Consider the following 20,205-nt stretch of genomic DNA (forward strand, 5'->3'; position numbering starts at 1 on the left):
AGTTGCAGCAACATAAACAGTTTGTATAGACATAGACTCTGAAAGGGTTTTTCCCCCTTGAATCAAATTGTACATTATCAGCTTTATTTTAGCATGCAAAAGTAGTGCGAGACCCATTCCTGGCTGTTCATTGGCTAATGAGTCTCGCATTTTGGTCCTCCGCTGATGCCACTCTCTCTCTAGAGCAGGGATGTCAGAGATACGGCCCGCGGGCAGGTTTCATCCGGCCCGCGAGATGTTTTGGAATATAAAAAAAAAAAAAATTTGCATCCCATTATCATGAACTACGTGTGGCTAATAAGCAAGCTAAGAGTTCATTCATAAGTTAATTAACCTGCACTACAAGGAAGTATGTCAGTAGGCCATCAGGTGTAAACAAAGCCGCCATGATGCCACGCTGGAATTGAATCGTGCATTCGGCTACCTACCAAAAAACAGGAATCAACAAGATGCTGTCGAAAAAGAGAAAGGTTGACACGGAATGAAGGCAGTTTCAAGAGAAATGGAAAGAGCAGTATTTATTTTGTTAAGTAAATGGGTAAATGAGTCGAATTGATTTGAGTAAAAAAAAAATCCGGCCCCCATGAGGTCTCAGTTGAACAAATCCGGCCCTCTACCTAATGAGTCTGACACCCCTGATCTAGAGGACACTAGGAACAGTGAAATGGATGTGTTTTTCAACCAATCAGACACTAGTGAAGCCTCTAAACCGCCCTCACCAATCTCTACCAATCAATTAATGTACAGTATTCAACCTAATTGGTTGTTGATTGGATAGATTGCAAGAAAGTGTAATTTAACGCTATTTGACAACAGTTTCGGCCGTAGCCTTTGTCAAGTCTAATACAAACAGTGCAAGACAGCCATTATAAAGACAGACAGGGCTGATTGAACACCTGTCTTGTGAAAGCACACCCGAGTGTGATTACAATGACATCATAGGATCAGTCATGCAGTAATAGGCTACATTTAGACAGTAGATGAATCAAAACATTGTCACAGGTAGGCTGTATACCATATATCATGAATCTATGTGAATAAATAGATTTATATAAATAGTAATTACAGCCTAATGCAAAGAGATAAATCCTGAAACAAGAGGAGGCTTCTCGCAACAGTTGTAGCCTAAGCCAGTGGTTTTCAAAGTGGGGTCCCCAGCAAAAAGGGAGGATAATCCCTTTTCACTATAATTCCATCCATAAGTAACACAATCTAAGCTAGTGTAGAAGTCAAGTTTATTTGTATAGCACATTTCATACACTGAGGCAATTCAAAGTGCTTCACATAAAATGGATGACAGGAAATAAAAAGAGAATAAAATGGACATTTAAAAGCATCACAACAAAACTTAAAGAGTATAAAAGTGCATTAGGCAACAGGCCTTTCGCAAAACTCAGGTCTGGGTATGTGTTTCTTTATATTTATACTGCAGTTTGGATGCCAAGCATACCTTTCAGCTTGCGTCTTTCTGTTGCCCGTCGACAAACAGGCCGTTTTTTTTCTCTAAACCTTCCTTAAAACGAGTACGGCTCTAGTAAGCTCCCTTACGCGTGCATCCCCTCCTGACGCAACACCTCACCCTCTTCTGGAAAATAGTTACCCAAGGCAGTGAGTATATCCGTAGTACGGCGATAGTGAGTTTTATATATATCTCACGCGAATGTCCCTCCATGGACCTTGCTTCACCCTCTTCTAGACAAAAGATTTGGCTAAGGCGGTGGCTATATCCGTTACACACACCATCCCCCAGACCTGCAGCTTTTAGCAGTAATTACAATAAACAGCTGTCAGCAGTTAAAAGCGACGGTAAACATCATACACAGAGGCAATTCAAAGTGCTTCACATAAAATGGATGACAGGAAATAAAAGAAGAGAATAAAATGGACATTTAAAAGCATCACAACAAAACTTTAAAAAAGAGAGTATAAAAAGTGGACGCCAAGCATACCTTTCAGCTTGCGTGAACTTGTAACGTGTAACTAAGCTAATAATAACCATAACAGCACAAATAATTGACAAAAAACTCAAAATAAATATACAGTATTTACTCTGAGAAGTGAAATAATGAGAAAAGGAACAATTATTGATGGTTAAAACTGAACAATGATATCACAACAGTCTAATCCTAATGCTAAATTAAATGAGATATTCCTCTAAATCTGTCTTCAAACTGCAAAATGAAAAAAATATATACATATATATATATATATACACACACACATATATACACATACAGTATATACACATATATATATATATATATATACACACATATATTCCTCACGATTCGATTACGATTCATCCGTCAACAATTCGATTCGATTCCACGATGCATCTCGATACACCTCAAAGTATTGCAGCTCCAAGTATCAAATCCTCAATTTTCTGTATTATTACTGCTCATGGCTACTTTTCATCAATTAAAACAAGCAGTCAGATACATATTTTACTTAAAAAGTGCTTTAAAGTCTGAATGTCAACAGAAATTTAAACAAACGATTCAACGATTCATCTGTCAACAATTTGATTCAATTCACACATCCACATCACGATGCATCGATTATACGATTCATTTTGACACACCTAATATATATATATATATATATATATATATACACACACACACACCTTATGTGTGACAGTGTTAGCATTACAATTACCTGTGTGCCTTGAACATACGGTGGTTCAAAATAAAGTGGTTAAATGCAAACTTTTTCTTCTCGTTTTTTTATTATGATATATATATTTTTTTATGAAAACGGGACAATATGAAAACGGGACATTAATAATCAATAATTATCTATATCAACAGATATTAAATATTTTATATGGTTATACTTTTTGGCTATATCGCCCAGCCCTAACACATTCACAAATCCACAGTACATGCAGTACTTGCATGCATAAACACTCAGATCCCTCCTCCACCACAGATAGAAATTAAATGTTTACTCTCCTGTGTGGATTGTCATGTGTTTCTTCAAGGTTCCTTTACGAGTAAAACCTTTACCACAGACTGAGCAAAGAAATGGTTTCTCACAGGTGTGGGTTATCATGTGTCTATTCAAGTGTCCTTTATCACGAAAACCTTTACTACAGACTGAGCAAATGTTTTTTTTCTCGCCTGTGTGGACTGTCATGTGTCTCGTCAAGCTTATTTTATGACCAAAACCTTTACCACAGAGTGAGCAATTAAAATTTTTCTCACCTGTGTGGACTATCATGTGTGACTTCAAGTGTACTTTATGACGAAAACCTTGACCACAGACTGAGCACTTACATTTTTTCTCTCCTGTGTGGATCATCATGTGCCTGTCCAAGTCTCCTTTATCATGAAAACCTTTACTACAGACTGAGCAAATAAGTTGTTTCTCACCTGCGTGGATCATCATGTGTCTATTCAAGTGGCCTTTACGAGTAAAACCTTTACCACAGACTGAGCAAATAAGTTGTTTCTCACCTGCGTGGATCATCATGTGTCTATTCAAGTGGCCTTTACGAGTAAAACCTTTACCACAGACTGAGCAATTACATTTGTTCTCACTTGTGTGGACTATCATGTGTGACTTCAAGTGTGCTATAAGACGAAAACCTTGACCACAGACTGAGCACTTAAATGGTTTCTCTCCTGTGTGGATCATCATGTGGCTGTCCAATTCTCCTTTATCATTAAAACCTTTACTACAGACTGAGCAATTAAGTTGTTTCTCACCTGTGTGGATTATCATGTGTCTATTCAAGTGGCTTTTAAGAGTAAAACCTTGACCACAGACTGAGCACTTAAATGGTTTATCTCCTGTGTGGATCATCATGTGCCTGTCCAAGTCTCCTTTATCATGAAAACCTTTACTACAGACTGAGCAAATAAGTTGTTTCGCACCTGCGTGGATCACCATGTGTCTATTCAAGTGGCCTTTACGAGTAAAACCTCTACCACAGAGTGAGCAATTAAATTTTTTCTCACCTGTGTGGACTATCATGTGTGACTTCAAGTGTGCTTTAATGTGTGGAGCCTCTGGGTCCTCCTGAAGCTGCTCTCCCTCTTGACTGATGCAGAATTCCTCCTGTTCCTCTTTAATTTTTGTGAACTCTGGGTCCTCCTGAAGCTGCTCTCCCTCCTGTTCCTCTTTAATGTGTGGAGGCTCTGGGTCTTCCTGAAGCTGATCTCCCTCCTGTTCCTCTTTAATGTGTGGAGGCTCTGGGTCCTCCTGAAGCTGCTCTCCCTCATGTTCCTCTTTAATGTGTGGAGCCTCTGGGTCCTCCTGAAGCTGCTCTCCCTCTTGACTGATCCAGAATTCCTCCTGTTCCTCTTTAATGTGTGCGCGCTCTGGGTCCTCCTGAAGCTGCTCTCCCTCCTGTTCCTCTTTAATGTGTGGAGGCTCTGGGTCCTCCTGAAGCTGCTCTCCCTCCTGTTCCTCTTTAATGTGTGGAGGCTCTGGGTCCTCCTGAAGCTGCTCTCCCTCCTGTTCCTCTTTAATGTGTGGGTCCTCCTGAAGCTGCTCTCCTTCTTGACTGGTCCAGAGTTCCTCTTTAATGTATGGGGGCTCTGAGTCTTCCTGGTCCAGACTGGAGCTCCCCTCCTGCTGCTCAGCGGGAACCTCTTTTTTAATGACCAACAGCTTCTGGATGTCTGGAGGCAAGGCTGCTCTGTGCAGCTTCTGTACTTTAGACATTTCCACAGAGTGACGGGAACGTCTCATCCTGAACTATTTACTGACAAACGTTATCATTCAAAGGCCCAATAGCTCACGTTAGCTTCGAAGCTAAGCTAACGTTAGCTTCACAGCTAAAACATAAGTAAAGCTGAGTCCCATGAGAGGGGCTTCTTCCCCTAAAACGGAGCCCAGGTTCCAGTTGATATATCCGTGATAATATCCTCCGCACATACGAGTCTTGTGTTTGTAAATTAAACTTCTGAAGTACCGATGATAAGATACGCTACTGGTAGGCCTACTCCTTTCAAGAACGTTTGCACTTCTTCTTCTTTAAAATGTATTGGCGGTTGGCAGACAACGAATTGGTGTATTACCGCCACCAACTGGTATGGAGTGGATCAGAATATATGGTAGGCTACTCTATTATTTATATAATAATAATCATCATCATAATCATAACATCAATTCATAATCATACTCATAATACATAACCTCATCATATCCTCTCAATCAAATGTGTTGTTCTAAGATACTCAAAATAAGAATCAATAGCACTTATCCCCCGAGTTATTTTGTAAAATATCTACTAACTCAGTTTACTTTGACCTCTCTGAGGTCCTGAACCACCTGCCTTCTGCCTCATATCTCTGACAGTGTGTAGCATGAATGGTTCTACTGTTTCTTCTCGCCCACAATCACATCTGCCTGTTTTATGTTTTCCTATAGACCTCATGAATAGGGAACTGTTTAATCCGGTGTTTCCAAACCTGAGTGTTGATATGATGTCTCATCTCTCCTGTTCCTTCCTGCACATTTCATTTCTCCCACTTTCCTTTGAATCATGTAAAACCATTGTCCTTTCCTCTCTTCCTCCCATTGCTTTTGCCACCTTCCCCTCAACCTCTGTTTAATAGGCTTGACTTCTGTGGTGGGCCCACTGGTTGGCCTGGAAGTGCCCCTGAGCTACTCCACTCAGCCCCATCCAGCCCCTGTTCTTCCTGCGGCAGCTGAGGAAACTTAAAGTCCCACAGAAAAACGTTGGTCCAGTTCTAAATGGCCATGGTGGAGTCTATCACCGTCTGGTTCTCTGTCTCCACCACCACGGACAGAACCAGACTGCAGACTGATCATCCGGTCAGCCCAGAAGACCATCGGCTGCAACCTGTTGTCTCTGCTGGATCTGTACCACTCCCATCTCTTCATCTGACAAGACCAGAACCTCATAGCCTGGTAAACCAGTCGGTCACGTGAACTCGCATTTCATTTCGTTCTTCGTTTCCGTCTGGCCCCAAGCTTTCACAAGTTGGGCGGGTGTACTTGCCTTGACAGACAACTCCTTCAGCCAATCAGCGTTGGATCCAGTCAGACCCAAATCCACTCGGGAGAACGGCAAAAGCATATTTATCTATGTTTATTTCTGCAATAACTGCACCTTATGGCTGTTAAAACTAGATGAACGCTGATATTACTCGAGGCGGACAGGCAAGGAGGCGGCCACTACTGTTTTGCTAGTGGCGTGCCTGATTGGCCGGTCACAATGTCAACTACGAGGCGGGTCACTGATTGGTTCGTCTGCTTTGCAGTTTCTGCTAGAAGCCCTTCCAGGGCTTGAGGCCAGACAGTCTGGTAGAACTAAATGAAATGTTCACGTGGCAGGCTGGTTTACCAGGCTATAGAAACCCTGCATATATAACGTGACAGGCTGGTTTACCAGGCTATAGAAACCCTGCATATATAACGTGACAGGCTGGTTTACCGGGCTATAGAAACCCTGCATATATAACGTGGCAGGCTGGTTTACCAGGCTATAGAAACCCTGCATATATAACGTGACAGGCTGGTTTACCAGGCTATAGAAACCCTGCATATATAACGTGACAGGCTGGTTTACCAGGCTATAGAAACCCTGCATATATAACGTGACAGGCTGGTTTACCAGGCTATAGAAACCCTGCATATATAACGTGACAGGCTGGTTTACCGGGCTATAGAAACCCTGCATATATAACGTGGCAGGCTGGTTTACCAGGCTATAGAAACCCTGCATATATAACGTGACAGGCTGGTTTACCAGGCTATAGAAACCCTGCATATATAACGTGGCAGGCTGGTTTACCAGGCTATAGAAACCCTGCATATATAACGATGTAACCACCACGTGTGCTAGCCTAAAAATGGGCAATTTAACAAAAATATGTACATAGATAGTAAATCCCACCTGTCTCACTCTTTACACTTTCAAATCAGATGCTATAACCCCAAACTGAGAAATATATGGACAGTCTCTACCTGGCGACCACGTTGACCCTTTCACTATCAGTAAAAGTTGAGCCGACCCCGAGCCAAGGTTATGTTTTGGGTGCCATGTGTCTGTCTGCCCGGGCCAATTTACATGACACTTGAAAGCTATATTCTGGAAAATATGGAAAAAATAGGTAATGGTATTATTCTGCTTTGACTTTTATTTTTTCCACACATTTTCTTTATATTGTTTTACATTTTCCTTTTGCTTGTTATCATTGTTCTGTCACCACTTGTGAATTTAATATTACTGTATTGTGTATTTCATATTACCGCATGTAATGTTGATACATCACAAGCGTTTATATAATATGACATGTTTGACTGTTCATTCAAATAAGATCAATGGGAGATTGCTTTATGGCACAATCAGAGACCAATCAGAGAATATAAAATACAGTACAATGGTGAGTCCTATAAGCTGAGTTGGACATATATCTCGGAGCAGCATGATAAAGTGGGGCAAGCAAATCTATAAATGGTATCACCGTAATCAAGCTGAGACAAGACAAGAAACACAATTTTACCACAGATAGCAATTTATTGTGATAGTGTGAAGTGTTTTCTGGTATGACATTGGATAACACAACAGAGCACTAACATACATATTAGGGGTGGGGGAAAAAATCGATTCACCTAAGTATTGCGATTTTTAATGTCACGATTTTTTGAATCGATCTTTTATTCCAGAATCGATAATCGCAAAAAAAAAAAACACTCACTGAACAGCAGGCCAGGCGCCGCCTACTGGTTTACTAGTGGCTTTATTACTTTATTAGTTAGTCTGAAGTAATAATTACACTTCAGGGTTAAAGTGGGTGCATCTCATTGTAAAATTGGACTTCAAACGGCCCAAATCTGGCTTCAAACGGCCCAAATTGGGCTTCAAACGGCCCAAATTTCACGTGCGTCGGCCCATATCGGCCTGGCCTGCTTGGTATCTAATGCCCGGCCTGAATTATGATCCCAGTCCGCCCCTGTTTTTAACTATATCGCCCAGCCCTACTCATGATATATATAGTCTCCTAGTGTATGATTAAACTTTTCCCATGTTCTAATCTAGTGTAAAAACGGAAACAAACTGAAAAAAGAAAAGAAAAAAATAAACAAAAATCGCAATAAATCGTAATATCGAATCGCAATAATCATAGAATCGCAATACTTAAGAATCGCAATATAAATCGAATCGGCACCCAAGAATCGTGATAGTATCGAATCGGGAGATAAGTGAATCGCCACAGCCCTAATACATATACAATATATATATATATATATATATATATATAATTAATATCGACAGATATTAAATATTTTATATGGATATACTTTTTGGCTATATCGCCCAGCCCTAACACATTCACAAATCCACAGCACATACAGTACTTGCATGCATAAACACTCAGATCCCTCCTCCACCACAGATAGAAATTAAATGTTTACTCTCCTGTGTGGATTGTCATGTGTTTCTTCAAGGTTCCTTTACGAGTAAAACCTTTACCACAGACTGAGCAAAGAAATGGTTTCTCACAGGTGTGGGTTATCATGTGTCTATTCAAGTGTCCTTTATCACGAAAACCTTTACTACAGACTGAGCAAATGTTTTCTTTCTCGCCTGTGTGGACTGTCATGTGTCTCTTCAAGCTTATTTTATGACCAAAACCTTTACCACAGAGTGAGCAATTAAAATTTTTCTCACCTGTGTGGACTATCATGTGTGACTTCAAGTGTCCTTTATGATGAAAACCTTGACCACAGACTGAGCACTTAAATGGTTTCTCTCCTGTGTGGATCATCATGTGGCTGTCCAATTCTCCTTTATCACGAAAACCTTTACTACAGACTGAGCAATTAAGTCTTTTCTCACCTGTGTGGATTATCATGTGTCTATTCAAGTGGCCTTTATTACGAAAACTTTTACCACAGACTGAACACTTAAATGGTTTCTCTCCTGTGTGGCTCATGTGGCTGTCCAATTCTCCTTTATCATGAAAACCTTTACTACAGACTGAGCAATTCAATCGTTTCTCACCTGTGTGGATTATCATGTGTGACTTCAAGCTTGTTTTACGACCAAAACCTTTACCACAGACTGAGCAATTAAATGGTTTCTCTCCTGTGTGGACTATCATGTGTCTTTTCAACTTTGGCTCCATCCATTGTTCATCACTGTCTTCAGTCTCAGGTTCAGAAGAGTCTGAAGTCTTGTCATCACAAGCTGGTTGTAATCTACTAGCTGGATCTAAGTTCCTGGCTGGTTCTGATACTCCACAGTCCTCTCCACCAGCTTCTGTTTTCATCTGTTCAGTTGAGCTGCTGGCTAGAGGCTCTGCTTCTCTCTTCTCCTCAGTTTGGCTTTGATGAAGCTGTGAGGACTGAGGTTTCTCTTCATCATCTTCCCTCTTCACACAGACAGGAGTGAATGGGAACTGGGTGATATGGGCTTCCTCCGGCCCTTGAATCTGCTCTCCCTCTTGACTGATCCAGAATTCCTCCTGTTCCTCTTTAATGTGTGGAGGCTCTGGGTCCTCCTGAAGCTGCTCTCCCTCCTGTTCCTCTTTAATGTGTGGAGGCTCTGGGTCCTCCTGAAGCTGCTCTCCCTCCTGTTCCTCTTTAATGTGTGGAGGCTCTGGGTCCTCCTGAAGCTGCTCTCCCTCCTGTTCCTCTTTAATGTGTGGAGGCTCTGGGTCCTCCTGAAGCTGCTCTCCCTCCTGTTCCTCTTTAATGTGTGCGGGCTCTGGGTCCTCCTGAAGCTGCTCTCCCTCCTGTTCCTCTTTAATGTGTGGGTCCTTCTGAAGCTGCTCTCCCTCCTGACTGGTCCAGAGTTCCTCTTTAATGTATGGGGGCTCTGGGCCCTCCTGGTCCAGACTGGAGCTCCCCTCCTGCTGCTCAGCGGGAACCTCTTTTTTAATGACCAACAGCTTCTGGGTGTCTGGAGGCAAGGCTGCTCTGTGCAGCTTCTGTACTTTAGACATTTTCACAGAGTGACGGGAACGCTTCCTCCTGAACTATTTACTGACAAACCTTATCATTCAAAGGCCCAATAGCTCACGTTAGCTTCGAAGCTAAGCTAACGTTAGCTTCACAGCTAAAACATAAGTAAAGCTGAGTCCCATGAGAGGGGCTTCTTTCCCTAAAACGGAGCCCAGGTTCCAGTTGATATATCCGTGATAATATCCTCCGCACATACGAGTCTTGTGTTTGTAAATTAAACTTCTGAAGTACCGATGATAAGATACGCTACTGGTACTCCTTTCAAGAACGTTTGCACTTCTTCTTCTTAAAATGTATTGGCGGTTGGCAAACAACGAATTGGTGTATTACCGCCACCAACTGGTATGGAGTGGATCAGAATATGGTAGGCTACTCTCTATTATTCATTATAATAATAATAATAATAATCATCATCATCATAATAAATAACCTCATAATATCCTCTCAATCAAATGTGTTGTTCTAAGATACTCGGGAGTAGAGAAAGTGGCAGCAAGCAAGCTCAAAGTCAAGTAGAATACAAAAGTGAAAAAAGGAGCTTACTGGTTACTTTTTTACGAGAAATTTAATCCAGAAGTGTTGGTACACAGGTAACCTCAGGTTTACATACAATGTACAACTTCATACAAAATAAGAGACACGGGCAGGAAAACGCATACGTAATGTACAACTTCATACAAAATAAGAGACACGGGCAGGAAAACGCAACGCGTTTCAACCTCACTGGGTCTTCATCAGGCTATGGCAGCTGGGCGTTGGCTACCGCTCCTATAAATAAAGGGGCATACGTGGCAAACAGGTAAGGTGACGTGGCATACGGAAGGTAAGTCTGACGCAGCAGTGACGCAAGAATGTAGAAAACACAAAAATAGACTACCAGGTCATAGAAATATAAGGGAGGGAGGGGGGGGGGGGAGGGACCAAGGCAAGGGGAATGCATAGTGCAAGTCTAAACACTGATAAATGTTATACACACCCATACACATATATGCATATATAGATATATACATACATACATATATACATAAAAAAAATATATATAAATATACTGTATACACACACATACACATATATATAGCAAATATTGACCCGCTGGAAACAAATGAGAATAAGTAGGCCTATAAAAAAGTATAGGGGAGCTTTTGTGTTCTAAGATACTCAAAATAAGAATCAATAGCACTTATCCCCTGAGTTATTTTGTAAAATATCTAGGCTACTAACTCAGTTTACCCAGTTTACTTTGACCTCTCTGAGGTCCTGAACCGGCCGCCTTCTTTCTGCCTCATATCTCTGACCAGAGCCGTAGCCAAAACTTTGGATAGAATATTGATTAATTATTAACAATTTACTAACGTTTTATTTATGATAATTTCATGATTTACTGAAAGTTTATAGATGACTTACAACACGTTTTTAATATGTTTACATAGCACTTATTAATCATTTACAAATGTTTTGTAAATGATTAGTTCATCATTAGTTCATCATTAATGAATAGCTTATAAATGATTTACTACTGAACGTTATTATAAAGTGTTACCGCCCATTTTTATAGAGGGGTTCTCCCCCTACTGGCAAGTGATTATAGCATGGTGTGAGAGACGGACCTCCCCTCTGCTCTGCTCAAAGTGGCCTGCTCCACACCGGCAAGTTCAGACAATCTCCTTGCTGCTAGATAGATAAAGCCTTTATGTTGATGGCCATCACAAAGGAGATACTTTATTTTTCGTTGGACACGGACTGCATTATTGAGAACAGCGCACTGATGTGACTGTCTGCTTCCGATCTGGTAGGACATGCGATTGATATAGCCTACATGGCTTTGTTAAGACTGTGTTGCTTGTTTGTGACTGCCTTATTTTACTTTACTTTATTGATATTTTGCAGACGCCTTTATCCAAAGCGACATACAACCAGGTTATAACACAGTACAGCAATAAAAAGAAAAAATAAATAAAAGTTTTAAACGAGCAAATGTATAAACAGCAATTAAATTAAAACACATTTACAGACAATAGAGGTGCGGATAAGAAGAATAGGAGTCAGAGGAAGCACGTGATTTTTTGTGTTGATTTTATTGGTTATTTCCTGTTTTGGAAGCTCCCGCGGAAGAAGAAGCTGCTAGCTGTAGCAGTTAGCTAGCTTATCTCGTCTCCTTACCAGCGACATCACAAACAGACAAAAATGACTAGTGGCAGGGGACAAACGTGGCGTCTGTAATGTTTACTGTTCTATTGACATATAATTGTCTAAATAAACAGACATAAATTGACTGGTTAAATGACGTGCGTCCATCTTTATTTTCTGACATGGAGTAACTGGGTGTCGCATAGTGACACGTCATCAACAATGGCCGATGGCCTCAACGTAAACTGTCGGGGGGAAGTCAGTATGGCCAATAACAGAACGAGATTTCTGCCCACGTGACTTTGGTTCGTGTGGGCAGGACTAGTGGATTTTGGCCTTGTGAACGCAAACCGAACCAGCTGAAAAACGAAACAAATTTGTATCATCCTCTTCTCTGGCCCGAACACAGACCCACCCAACCCAGACTTTCTGGTGTGAACCCGCCCTAGTGTATTAACGCCAATGAAAACGTAACACAAGCTTTTAACACACAATCGATTTTTAAACATTTATTTCAAAACATCATTGTAAAATTCAGGCCTTTAGCCAAAGCTTCAATAACAGAGCTCAGCTACAAAATATCAAATTAAAAATACAATAGGCTACAGCACATAGGCCTAGCTTCTCTCCTCCCCCCCCAGTCCAGCTGTTTGTTCGAGGCCAGTGAAGTCCCAACAATCTACAAAAACATGCAATAATATAAAATCATAGATACAAAGTTGAATCATACACAATAAATAAAACCAAAAGTAAAGGGTTAGCCTTCCCAATGGCCAGCAGCATCTGTTATTCTGGCCTCATAATAAGCACTGAAGCGGGTGGTCAGAAAGTCAAATAACATTAAAATACATTGTATGCTTTGGTGTGATGTAGGATTTTGTCTTTCAATATCCTGTTGCAGCCTCGCTTGGTGTTGTTGCTTGTCACAGGAATGGTGTCCCTGTAACAGAGCCCAACATGAGCATGAGCCCCTGGCCAATCCCGGCGCTTGACTGCTGCGTAGGCGGGCACAGGGCGTGGTTTTTGCGTAACCTATGTGCGATTCGAAATAGACCCCTTATACAGCTTGTCAACATTGAGCTGCGCGCGCAACGTGTAGGCAGAAAGCAGTCAGCTTTGCATAGACAGACAGCGAAAACTCTGTCAAAGCCCCGCTGTCAGGACTGCTCTATGCCCATCTGCAACACACAGTTATATTTTAGTTTTAAAATGCAGTTCTCGGCTTACTACCACAGCTTATCGCCTGGTGATAAGCAATGTTATGCATCGAAATTAACGTTGTTTAATGGGACATGTCTTACAGACCCATACGCACTGGCGCTGTCAATTGGCCAAGCCTAGTGGCCGGCAATACATATCGTGCATTCCTTTATAACTGGGGATAGCGTAGATAATTATTCTGTAACTTGCAAAGATATGTTATGTTGATAATGCACACAATTCAATGACATTATGTAACGTTACTTGGTCGTTAACTAACCGAGCGATGTGGCTGAGCAGCCTACAGCTACAGGCAGCTTACCTGATTATGAAGAGCACTACAAAGTCGGGCATTTTTAATGATGTCCTCGTTCCAATCAGTTCAACTTAATAATGACATTATTTAACGTTACTTGGTCGTTAACTAACCTAGCGATGTGGCTGAGCAGCCTAGTTTCAGTTCAGGCAGCTTACCTGATTATGAAGAGCACTGCAAAGTCGGGCATTTTTAACGATTTCCTCTTTCGGCTTGCAACCAAAGACACCTACGGTTAGCCTCGCACACACGCAATAGAACACAACACAACACAGTCTGTTACACTATCAACAAAGCAAGGAGTAAAGTTTTACCGAATCCCGTCAACTCATACTGCTTTTAATGCTAACCGTAGGTGTCTTTGGTTGCAAGCCGAAAGAGGAAATCGTTAAAAATGCCCGACTTTGCAGTGCTCTTCATAATCAGGTAAGCTGCCTGAACTGAAAGGCTGCTCAGCCACATCGCTAGGTTAGTTAACGACCAAGTAACGTTAAATAATGTCATTGAGTTGTGTGCATTATCAACATAACAATATATCTTTGCAAGTTACAGAATAATTATCTACGCTATCCCCAGTTATAAAGGAATGCACGATATGTATTGCCGGCCACTAGGCTTGGCCAATTGACAGCGCCAGTGCGTATGGGTCTGTAAGACATGTCCCATTAAACAACGTTAATTTCGATGCATAACATTGCTTATCACCAGGCGATAAGCTGTGGTAGTAAGCCGAGAACTGCATTTTAAAACTAAAATATAACTGTGTGTTGCAGATGGGCATAGAGCAGTCCTGACAGCGGGGCTTTGACAGAGTTTTCGCTGTCTGTCTATGCTGGGCTAACGACTTTCTGCCTACACGTTGCGCGCGCAGCTTGCTTTGTTGTCATTGTGACGTAGGCGTATAATTGGTCTATAACGCGCGCTTAATCATCAATAAGCTTAATCAAACGCGAACCAGTGTTCAGCGGGATAATCTTCACACGAGGACCACTTTCATGTGATGTTTATTGTCATCTGTGGTTTATTTAATGCGTTATATGTTTCATTGAATGACTGTCTACTAGCTTAAATGCTGTATGGCCTCAGCAACAATTTGTAGCAATTTTGCCTTGTTGGCATGTAGGCCTACTGAGCACTTTGTTTTCATTGTTGATTCATGGTATTTTGTCATTGAACACATACTACATAATGAAGAAGAGTAAATCATTATAAGTTATTTTAGGGATAGCTTGTGTCTCTGACATTACATGATTGTTGTTAATGTGTAAATGTTTTGCTGTTTTTCTCAGCTCTTACGGTGTGAATGGATTTTATTAAATCTATGAAACATCAAGGAGTGCGACCATCTTCCTTCTGGGGCTGCTACAAGTGGTGTAGATACTGTCACTTTTTAAAGCTCTATGCAATGTGTGAGGAGGATTTGGGTGTGGGTGGGCAGAGGTGAAATGGGACGTCCCCCGACTGGGACTATGTGCATCATGAACCGAAATGACTATTCAAAAGTATCGATTAGTATTGATTTGAATGCATGCGGTGCACATTGTGTGTAATAGGGCCGTTTCCTGGAGTTTTGGCAGCTGGATTCAGTATAGCCGACGTGTATCAAAGTCTTCATTCATGCAGGTGAGTGTTTCTCTGGGAAGGAGTGGGTAGGGGGGCTGATGGCTCAGTAAAGCTCTTTCCTGGAGGTTGGCAGGGAGCGGCAGTTGGAGCTACATTATACACTAGTACAGTGGTTCCCAACCTTAGGGTCGCGACCCTAAGTGGGGTCGCCTGAAATTAAAAAATAAAATAAAATAAAAAATACACCACCCAATTTAAAACTAGCAAAGATGATTAGGGTCACTTGCGTTTTGTTTGTTTTAGTTCTGAGTTTAAAGTGAAAGTGATAATCTCTTAAGATTTCAGTTTTGTTCTCTTGGGTGACACTTATGGCGATGAGTGGTAATTGCAGGTGAGATCCAAAGTGTCAATGGGCTCACTATCAGATAGTGACTTTTTTTTAATACAAATGTTTGAGATTATAACTTTAAATCAGGATTCAGAGAATAAAGGCAGAATTCTGAAAATAAAGTCAGAATTCTGAGGGGGAAAAGAAGCATACATGCGACATCACTGACATGTCACTGATGATATCGACGGTGTACCGGAATTTGAATGTCTAGGGTCCCTACATTTTTGTGACGTCAAAATCGGGTCACGAGCCAAAAAAGGTTGGGAACCCCTGCACCAGTAGGTTTTATACATCTTATAATAATATGCACACAAACAAATGTGTCTTAGGTCTTGGTTTTGCTTTCATGACTCATTAGCAGTGTTTGGCCATGAAGTTTTTTGGTATTACACTGGATAACACAACATATACACAGAGAGTACAAACTTGCACGCATAAACAGAAACACTCAAATCACCCCTCACCAAAGATAGCAATTCAATGTTTACTCTCCTGTGTGGACTATCATGTGTCTCTTCAAGTATCTTTTTCCACCAAAACCTTTACCACAGACTGAGCAAAGAAATTGTTCCTCAGCTGTGTGGACTATCATGTGTCTCTTCAAGTTTCCTTTATGACCAAAACCTTTACCACAGACTGAGCAATTAAACGGTTTCTCTTCTGTGTGGACTATCATGTGTCTCTTCAAGTCTCTTTTTTCACCAAAACCTTTACCACAGACTGAACAATTACATTTTGTCTTGCCTGTGTGGACTATCATGTGCCTCTTCAAGTCTCTTTTTCCACCAAAACCTTTACCGCAGACTGAGCAAAGAAATTGTTTCTCACCTGTGTGGACTATCATGTGTCTCTTCAAGTTTCCTTTATGACCAAAACCTTTACCACAGACTGAGCAATTAAACTGTTTCTCTTCTGTGTGGACTATCATGTGTTTCTTCAAGTCTCCTTTCTCACCAAAACCTTTACCACAGACTGAGCAAAGAAATTGTTTCTCACCTGTGTGGACTATCATGTGTCTCTTCAAGTTTCCTTTATGACCAAAACCTTTCCCACAGACTGAGCTATTAAACTGTTTCTCTTCTGTGTGGACTATCATGTGTTTCTTCAAGTCTCCTTTCTCACCAAAACCTTTACCACAGACTGAGCAATTACATTTTGTCTTGCCTGTGTGGACTATCATGTGTCTCTTCAAGTATCCTTTTCCACCAAAACCTTTACCACAGAATGAGCAAAGAAATTGTTTCTCACCTGTGTGGACTATCATGTGTTTCTTCAAGTTTCCTTTATGACCAAAACCTTTACCACAGACTGAGCAATTAAATCGTTTCTCTCCTGTGTGGACTATCATGTGTGACTTAAAGTGTACTTTACGACCAAAACCTTTACCACAGAATGAACAATTCAATTGTTTATCTCCTGTGTGACATCTGAACAATAGTTGTTTTCAATAATGGAGGAATAATACAATAATAAAATAAATAAATGTCAAAATAAATACAAAACAAGAGCAGACCACAGGTCACTCAGCTTTTTTTTTTTTTTTATAGGTTTTTTTTTTTATAGGTTTTTTCGGTTAGTGATCAAACCGGTTTGGGCTCGTACACCGAATCCAGAACTGCTCCAAAATGTAATGGGTACTTCCTTGGCCCATGTTACACCCATCCACAAAGTTACATGAAAATCGGCAGGTACTTTTTATGTATTCCTGCTAGCTAGCAAACAATCAAACAAAGAGCAAAAACAATCCCTGGCAGGTTTGTTTTTTTTACGACCCATGCCTACTCAGCGCCAGCGCCGCTGAGGAAGGTTCTTGTCTGAGTGGTACTCCTCATAGCAGCTACCCCTGTGTAATGCGACCCTACATTTGACACACATGTAGCGTGTCTCTCTTCTAAGATCTTTCTTTGCACAAACGCTACACCTCCTCGTTGGGGCATCTTTTTTGGGTGTGGCTGGTATGGGGACCATTACATGGCCCGCTAGATTGACCTCCAGCCTGCATTGAGGGTCCAGGTATGGTCGCCGGGGCATGGTTGCAGGTTGGTCACTGCCCCCCGCCCCCACCTCCTCCCCGCCACCCCCCACCTCCTCCCAGCCAGCCCCCACCTCCTCCCCGCCACCCCCCACCTCCTCCCCGCCACCCCCCACCTCCTCCCCGCCACCCCCCACCACAGGTCTGGTCCATGCACCGACAACACTCAGGATGAAATCCAGCAATGTTTTACACTTTCTCTGGCGTTTAGCTGGGTGTTTAGCTTTGTACAGAACAAAGGCGTTATAAAAAGACATCTGAAACATGTACATGACAAATTTGAAGGGCCACCTGGATGTCTTCCTGGCAAACGGATAGTACGCGATGTTCTGGTCCAATCTGTCGACCCCATTCATGTACTTGTTGTAGTCTACAACACACTTGGGTTTTGTGTGTGGGACCCTCTCTCTGCTGCCTTTCTGCCTGACCTGCACTGTCTCCATCGTGTCGTCGTGCAGAGTGGAAACCATTTTCACGATCCTTTTGTCTCGCCAGGCCAGAACCATGGTGCCACCATTGTGGCGCATGACCGTTTCCCCCAGCTTCACGGTGTGGTTGGTGACCATGGTAGCAGGTGGCTCGCCCCTGTTCTTCCTCAGAGTGCCACAGACATGTGTCTGACACTCCAGCAGCTGTGCACACATTCCAACAGAGTTGTAGTAGTTGTCCATGTATAAATGGTACCCCTGCCCTGCCAAGTCCCCGAGGAGGAACTCCACCGTCTCGCCTAGGGTGGACCGCTCACCACAGTACGGCTTCATACTGTAGCAGTAACCTGTCTGGGAGTCACAGAGTATGTAGGACTTTATCCCATACTTTATGGGTTTCTGTGGGTTGTACACTTTGAATGCCAACCGCCCACGCCACAGGAGCATCCCCTCATCAATACTGATGTTTTGACTCGGTGTGAACATTGCTCTGAACTTTTCTAACAGGTCGTTCAAAACTGGCCGGACCTTGAACAACTTGTCTGCACCATCAACATCAAAATTGTTGCTGAAATGGAGGAATCGTGTTAGCAGTTGAAAGCGGTTGCGAGACATGGTTTTGTTGAAGTGGGGGGTAGCATGCAGTTCATTTGTGGACCAGTACATGGCCAGTTTAGGCTTCGTGACGATCCCAGTGAGGAAGTATAGTCCCAAGAAGCTCTTGAGTTCTGCCACATCAGTGTCCTTCCACCTCCCAAGCCTTAAATGTGGCAGAGCCTCACTGACCTGACTGATGCACTGGTGTGCATACAAGTTAGTTTGGACTACAATGGCCTGGAGCAGCTCATCGTCCAGGAAGAGCTGGAAGAAGTCAACTGGTTTAGCAGCAGCACCACCACTATGAGGACCCGGTTCTGCTGTAAAGGGGATGTGGGTTGGCTCCCAGTCAACGTCACACCAGGCTGTACCTGCAGGCCGTTTTCCACTTCCAGCTCCACTGCCACAATCTGCAAATTATAGAAATACATAATTACCATAAAATAGTGTTTTTTTTATGTGTGGTACTGAATTCTGGCTGGAACCTGTGATGTGAAAATAAACCTGATTCTGAAGTGTGATCTTACCCATTTTCCTGGCACCAGTGGCTGTGGCACCAGATGCTGTACCGCTACAGCTGGCTACAGTAGGCTCATCTTCAGAGTCTGAAATTCAGTAAAATGAATTGACTGACTGCTGGCTTTTGTATAGTCATAGTAATTACATTTACACAAGTTACACAAGTCATCTCAAACATCGTCTTACCACTGCTCTCTAGAGCTTCGCTCCTGGATGGCTCCCATTCTTCTTCAGAATCCGCGTCTGGAGAAGACGTGAGCTCACTCGACTCGGACTCAGTCAGCCCAGCAGCAGCAGCCGCGACGTGCATGGGCTCACCCCGTTCGTCATCCGAGACCTCGGAATCGGTCTCCGGCACAAGCTCGTTTCGGACGGAAAAGAAATCCAGCAGTGATCTCTGATCGGCCGATCGCTTGCGTGTGGCCGCCGAAGACCGCTTGCGTTTTGCCGGCATGGCACAAACACGCCACCCGCTCCCAACTAAACTGAAATAAAACAACTACTGCTACGACTAGCTCAAACTGAACTGAAATAAGGCTAATCTACCGGCTACCAACTCGATCAAACTGAACTAGAATAAACTGAACTAGAATAAAGGCTAAATACTAAAATGAACTGACGCTAACGCTAAATGTGCTAAGCTAACTACAATGAACACTAACTGTAACTACGCGCTAACTAAGTATCTAAACTAAGTCTACTATGAAGACTATACTAAACACTACTACTTTACTAACAACTACAAACTAAATCAACTACGCTAACCAACTCGCTCTAAATCTGACGCTAAATTGCTGAAATTCTCTATGTATAAATCGCTATGTAATGCTGTCTGTCTCAATCTATTACCAACCTACTTCAACCCACGCGATCAAAGGAGCCCGCCTTCCTTATATAGAAATCTTTGTTAGAGTACTTCCGGGGCAGCGGGAGAGGTCGGATCCACATTCACATATTGCCCAAGGGCCTCACCTAGTGGAAACCACTGAAAAAGATGTAAGCCGAGATATCTCGTCCTTGGCACTCAACGGTTGGATTATGTAAGCCGAGATATCTCGTCCTTGGCACTCAACGTGTTAATGTG

The 20,205-nt window shown here is 42.3% G+C and overlaps 1 protein-coding gene across 1 annotated transcript; it reads right to left on the reverse strand.

The window, feature by feature from the left end:
- Window positions 1-15,899: 15,899 nt before the first annotated feature.
- Window positions 15,900-19,811, reverse strand: LOC310792256 (piggyBac transposable element-derived protein 3-like; the record flags this gene model as incomplete). The annotated part of the gene is made up of 4 exons (XM_083653979.1): window positions 19,308-19,811; window positions 19,130-19,207; window positions 18,394-19,012; window positions 15,900-15,936 (listed from the first exon to the last, which is right to left on the reverse strand). Exons 1-4 carry the CDS (start codon window positions 19,573-19,575, stop codon window positions 15,900-15,902), a joined length of 1,002 nt encoding a protein of 333 aa, XP_083510105.1. The 5' UTR covers window positions 19,576-19,811.
- Window positions 19,812-20,205: the final 394 nt, after the last annotated feature.

Source organism: Poromitra crassiceps (genome assembly GCF_964638095.1).
Source record: "Poromitra crassiceps genome assembly, chromosome: 17".
NCBI classification, from domain to species: Eukaryota; Metazoa; Chordata; class Actinopteri; order Beryciformes; family Melamphaidae; genus Poromitra; species Poromitra crassiceps.